Source organism: Solanum stenotomum, chromosome 1, assembly GCF_019186545.1.
Source record: "Solanum stenotomum isolate F172 chromosome 1, ASM1918654v1, whole genome shotgun sequence".
Classification (NCBI taxonomy): domain Eukaryota; kingdom Viridiplantae; phylum Streptophyta; class Magnoliopsida; order Solanales; family Solanaceae; genus Solanum; species Solanum stenotomum.
The window spans coordinates 14,133,425-14,139,855 of NC_064282.1; the positions used below are offsets into that span (position 1 = coordinate 14,133,425).

At 33.3% G+C, this 6,431-nt stretch overlaps 1 protein-coding gene across 1 annotated transcript; it reads right to left on the minus strand.

Annotated features, from left to right (window-relative positions):
- Positions 1-425: 425 nt before the first annotated feature.
- On the minus strand, positions 426-2,812 carry LOC125841887 (aluminum-activated malate transporter 10). The gene is made up of 6 exons (XM_049521075.1): positions 2,336-2,812; positions 2,108-2,248; positions 1,714-1,986; positions 1,504-1,622; positions 1,246-1,389; positions 426-1,132 (listed from the first exon to the last, which is right to left on the minus strand). Exons 1-6 carry the CDS (start codon positions 2,664-2,666, stop codon positions 644-646), a joined length of 1,497 nt encoding a protein of 498 aa, XP_049377032.1. The 5' UTR covers positions 2,667-2,812; the 3' UTR covers positions 426-643.
- Positions 2,813-6,431: the final 3,619 nt, after the last annotated feature.

The following is a 6,431-nucleotide window of genomic DNA, read 5'->3' on the forward strand; positions in this document are numbered from 1 at the left end:
AAAAATAAAACCAGTAAATTCATTGCCTCGTTAACTGTATGCCTTCTGGCGACGAGTCAGAGATACGGTTAAAACTCAGAAGTAGCTTAGATATGGCTAGAGCTGGGTTTGGTGCATGCTGCTTCATGCAGTTTAATTACCTTAGATCTACATATTATCTGGATAATATTTCTTCTCAATCGTATGAAGAATAAGAGGCTGAACTTGTGCCACCTTTATTTTTGTTCTCATAAAGAAAATTGGGTTATCTAAACTCAAATAGTAATGTCATGACAGATTCATATGGAGGAACAAGCTCAAATAGCTTAGTTGTTATCATTGTATTTTTTATATTTCTACTAACTAGTGAAGCTTGCGGAAATGCATTTGTGTCGACAAAAAAGTTCAGAATATGTAAAAGCATGGTTCTTTATCCTCTGCACTTATTTCAAGAGTAGAAAAATGGAGAAAGATAGATAGAGAGATGCAGCAAAAGAGAAGGAGAAAGAAACTTCATCCTATATTTCCTCAAATGTTCCTACTATAGTAATGAAAGTCATCTGTTTTCTGTACAATATGCAGTTTACAGTTACAGATGTCTCATAAAACCGGAGAGCCTGTCAAAACCCCACCATGTTTGGTTCATCCTATAATGGTGATTAACTCAGACTTGTTGAAGAGTCTTCACTGTTACTTCATGCTCATTACCATCATTTCCATTTATCTCTGTTTGAGTTTGTTTGGACTTCTTGCTGCTTTCGTCTCTAAATTCTGCTTGGGATGCCAGTTCTTTGACCTCCTCTACAATCCCTTCTATTCTTGATGCTATTTCTACGAGCAGTGATGTTAGGGTGGCCATTTGAACAATTTCCATGAGCGATAAAGCAGTAGGTTTCAAGCTAGGCTCTTCTGTACCATTAGGCGTCTCTTCAGTTGCGGGATCTGGGGTTGGTATATGCTGGTAACTTGGGAAGATTTTGAGGGAATTTTGAAGGCCTTCTACCGAAGAATTCATTTCATCAACAAGTATATCTAGCTTTGTTGATTTTTTCATTGTTTTTATCATACTCGACATCTCTTTTAGCACTTTGGAGGAACTAGTACCTAATCTCATGCAGACATCATTGAGAGGCTTCTTAAGGAACTCAGGAGTCTGTGGCACAAGCAAAATAAGAAAGATTTTAGCTCAAATACTATCTTAGCAGAAAAGATATCAGCAAGACTCATTCAGATAGCTAGAAATCTTTTAATCCTGAGTGTTTTTACCTCAGTATTGGAGTTAATGCCACCATGGAGAGTCTCAATGCAATAGGCACAGCTTCTCATTGAAGCTCCAATCTTGAGGTACTGTTTCCATGGATGTCGGAAATTGAATTTTCCATGTGCTGGCTCCCATCTGGCAAAATTGGCCTGTCATATATATTTATAAGACGTTTAGTTTATCTTCTACTAGCTAAACAGGAGAGAGATTTGACAGATATTACAGGCTAGATCAATCGTTATCAGAGAAAGTTGATTACGAACCATGGATTCTTCTGCAGCCTTAGAATTAAGAACACATTTGTAGCCTTGCAATCTCTTACTGGAATCTTTCTCATGTACATTTTTACTGCCATCTACACTGAAGTTCTCAGCAGCATATCCTGAATATTGAAGTCCAAGAGCTATTAGTTTCTTCTATCATTGATAGCATATACTTGTGATATCATTATTCAGTTAACAAATGTATATTACCTTCCAAGGAATCAGCAAGTTTTTCCAGGTTGTTACTAATGAGATGATGCAGCTCAGTACCTGCCCATACTGGACAGAGAATCATGGTAATGAAAATACAGATGGAGGCCCCAATAGCAATAGTGGAGACCCGTTCGTGAGCCAATTCAACCAACTTATCAACGCGATAGCCTGACACTGACACTAAGCTGAAGGTAAGGATAAAGATCATGGCACCATAGTCAAATCGCGCTTTTATTGTAGGTATAAACCGAGAAAAGGTTGCTGCAGCAGCTGCAAGGAAGACATGTATAAACATGTTAACGTCCATCCAGTCATTTATCAAACAGCAATCCATAACTAGTAAGTACAAAGTTTTCATAAACATATACGTATATAGGAAACTGTTACATACCCAAGAGAAAAACTGAAACTTGGAGAATAACAGGTTCAAATTTATCTCCAGCTTGACTTGCAACCCAATGAACACCAATTCCTAGAGATCCAGCTAGACATGTTCCAATAGCTCTATTTACACACTTATAAAGTGTAGAACCTGCCATTTTGACTCCAAATCAATACTCATATACATGCACAATGAATCTATAAAAGAAAGGACATAACAGAGAAGAATCACACTCACCTACAGTATACTCAAAAACTACAACAACGGTCATAACAGCCCACATAGCATTCCCTCCAACACCATCATAAAGAGGCCTCATGTAATAAAACACTGACACAAGGGAAAGAGCCAATCCTACTTTAAGGCAATGAACAACTTTTTTTGGCTCATTTACAGCTAAATTCCATGCCTTGTCAAGAAATCCCTTGATGTTTAAAACAATCCCCATAACTAAGCTTTGCAATCTACTGCATGTCTCCCTAGACTCGGGCGCTAAAATTCGCGATGAGCCATTAGGCATGTTAACCCTCCATTCCAATCTTCCAGGCACTTCATTTTCCTTAACCATCTTGTCCAAATTCTCTTTTTTGTCTGCTAAAGTTTGAGACTGATTTGGTTAAGGTTGTTTGAGAAGGACAGCTGAGGTTTAAGACTAAACTTCAAATTACCATGTGTTTGTTGGACAAGTATGTCATAATAATGTACACATCACATATATATTTATACTCATGCTCCAACATTTAATTTGTACGTTTGTAGGGATTGTACGGGAAATTTCATATTTTAGTTAGGTAAGCTCAGGCATTTTTTGTTTTTAAACAAATAGTGGACATTGATTTGATATTCATATTTATTCATAGTGCTTGTTATAAGAACACTAACAGGCTGCCTAAAAACTAACCTATCGAAACTTTTTTTTTAGTGGAACCGAATGTAGAACGTCACTAATTTGATTTTTGTTTTGTTTATTTATCTACTAAGATTATCTTCATATCTTAATTATGTTATCCTTTTGTATATAATCAATCCTGATATTTAATTTTCTACATATATCAGAATTTTAAGAATAAGTGGGAAAATTTATGAGTTCAACCTCAGCTTGCATTCAATCAAATTCAGACTCCTTTTTTCCCTTTAATTTCTTTCGAGTTCTATCTTAAGTTGCTCTAGTGCAATTATCGGTCCACCACAAACAAAATGGAAACAAAAAAATATGGATTCCATTTATTTTCCCTGTTGTCCTTCTTATCCTTAATGTACTATACATGTCTTTTCCTTGAAAAAAAAAATCCCACATGATTAAAATATCAAAATAATAATGCAAGACTACAACAACAACATACTCAGTATAAGGTTTAGGGAGGTGGTGTATACACAATCTTTTTCCTAGAAAAATTGTTTTCGATAGACCCTGAAATTCTTACGTGCCAACACTTAAATATATATATATATGTGACAGAGAGATCAAAATGCATTTTATTTTCCTCAACATTTTAGTCTAAACTTTAAATAAGTCGTGATAAATTATATCCAATCTGATAATTATTGAACTCTATATTAGTTTTACAAATTAACAAGGCAAAGTAAAAGGAATTTTCTGTTCCGATCCGCACTAAATATTATCTTTGTGTTTATGCTCTATTCTACCTATGTCTGATTAGTGCTGTATGTCTAGACAAATTGCAGAGATTGGAATGACATAATTAGGAAATCCTCATATCTTGCCGTTAACCAAAAAAGTAAATCTTCACAACTTGCGCATAACTCTAAAAAAAAAGTTAAATAAGTCTAAGTTCATCAATTCCTCGATAATGTAAAAGATGTTTTTACACAATCAGATCACTTGTAAGGTAATTATATATACAACTATCTATGATAAACGTTAGTGATAATTAAGATGACAAAAATAATAATTAACCTGCTATAACATATTAAACAATATTGATAAAATTTAAAACTTGCTAGCGCGCTATATTACTCAAATTTAAAAAGTAAAGAGTCTAGAAATAGAACTTAAAATGGCAAAAAAAGAATGGAAAATGATCCGCCAATGACTTTGTAGTAAAGTGAAATCATATTCCGTAGTTAATACTACCTAAATTAGGCCCTTGTGTTGGAAAGAACATGACCTAATTTTGCACTACTACTATTAGCTAGTGCCTTTTAACTGAAATAAAAAGGCCCTTAAAGTAACCTTCATATTTAAATTTGTTTTCGTGCTTACCACAGTTATTATTTAAAAACATATATAAACGGTTATAATATGCCTATGACCCACAAACATCACCATCACATTTATAAAATGATCTTATTAGTTACTCCTATGTCTAAAAAATTAAGTTAATTAGTTATGTATTCAAATTAGGTCATGAACAATTTCACGAATATCCCTCCTTATTAGTCTGTTTAACTATTTTTTTAACCTGATAAGCGTGCCATCATCAGTTGGATTAGTTTATAAGGATCGTAATCACACTTTACACGAACAACAACATATAATTTGAAAAGCTAGCTCAACTATCAAATATTAGTAGGTTAAGTTTGACCTACATTTTACATTTTTTTTAATGACTATGACTATCACGTCGCTTAAAGAGGAATTGGTTAACTAGTATTCTAAAAAATAAAATAAGACAAGTAACCTTCTACGGAAAAAGTTAAATTGCACTGATAGTGTAAAAATTATATCATCTTTTTTATTTTTATCGAGTAATTAGACATCTCCGTTCTATACATGAAAGAATTAATATACGAAGGAAGATATTTAACAAAAGAATCATGAGATTATTATACAAGCTTGGAATAATAATTTAATTGAATGACTCAAATCTATTTGTTATAATAATATGTAAGTTCTTTATTATTCAGTGGATCAATATCGTAATGCTTATTGGAACCACGAAAAAGTGATATTTAGAGGACGAAAAGGTTATAAAATATTTGGCGGTTCAAAAAAAAAGTTTACTTAATTCTGTAAAAGTTGATACGTACAAGCAAGTGCATATAGTATGTGGCCATGCACATCACCATGCAAGCAAATATTCTATAGTGCTGTACAGCTTAGGGATTGATGTGGATCATTGAAAAAGTTCTTTTATTGCAACTTGACGGGTGTGATGTTGTATGAATATTTAAATTGATTTAAGTTATACGTGCTGATATCGCTAACAGTTTGAAGAAATATTACTACTATGGTAATTTAGTGCATAGAACTTAATCACTAAGTTTAACTAATTATCGCTAATGTAAAAATTTTCTTATACAAGTATTACTATTCACGATTTTTACATGTTGTAACATGTATTTTTATTTATGTCTTTCATTTTTATGGAGGGTTATCCGTAGATATTTTTTGAGTGATATATTTTACATATTGCATATAAGTAAAACGCTTAAAGCTATCATGTTCGTTTAGATATATATGAAAGACATACTTTGGTTCATATGCTAATTGCTATCGTTGATCATTGTAGGTTTGTAAAGAGAGTTAGAAAGAGGCAATTCATGTCATGCAGGCCCAGTGTAAAATGTCCATGGCCGCATCAGCGTGTATGGAATTTAGCCCATAAAATGTAAGGAATTTTTGTACTTCTAGTTCTTCACCAATGTCATCACTCCCCTCATATTCGAATAATATTCTTAATTTAGAGTTTCACATTTTTATCTGAAGTTTTATGATTCGATTTGATGCATGTACATTATGGAATGGGGGTATTTTTACTCCCGCAATTGTGTGGGACCTTGGCGGTCCACATTGGATTGAACTTGATTCTGATGTCAATATCAAATTATAATCATACCCCAAACGCTAGCTTAAGGAAAATTTCTCAAGGCATCAATGTGGGATTTATTCAGTTCATTATTTGTTATTGATAAGTTGGACATTTGTAAAAGTATGATCCAAGTACTTTATTTAAAATGTATAAATAATCTATATCTTAGTATGTAAGCTGGAGAGAAAGCCCAAAATAGTCCCTCATCTTTGGGTTAAGACTCAAAGTCATCTTTGAGTTTTCACATGGAGCACTAATAGTCCCTCATGTTTGCAATATTGGTGCACTTTTGGTCCTCCCCTAAACTTTTGCCTATTTTTTAACATTAATCTTTTCCACAATTTTATGTAAGGAATGTCCAATCGTCTTTTTATATATTTAGTATAAATAATAACTCTATGTGAGAGAAGGTGAGAAGAAGAACACCTTGTTGTGTTCAGTAGAAATATTATTACAGCTAAACTAAAAACATCTTAACATATGACATTGCAAGAGTAGAAAAAATTGTACTATATTGCACGTGAAATCGTCGTGATGAACCTCTCGACTTACCTGCAATA

Coding starts and splice junctions, on each gene's coding strand:
- LOC125841887 (XM_049521075.1), bottom strand. CDS start 2,666: ATGGTTAAGGAAAATGAAGTGCCTGGAAGATTGGAATGGAGGGTTAAC. Junction 1,623..1,713: donor ACTTGCTGATTCCTTGGAAG/GTAATATACATT, acceptor TTCAATATTCAG/GATATGCTGCTGAGAACTTC. Junction 1,390..1,503: donor AGGCTGCAGAAGAATCCATG/GTTCGTAATCAA, acceptor TATATATGACAG/GCCAATTTTGCCAGATGGGA.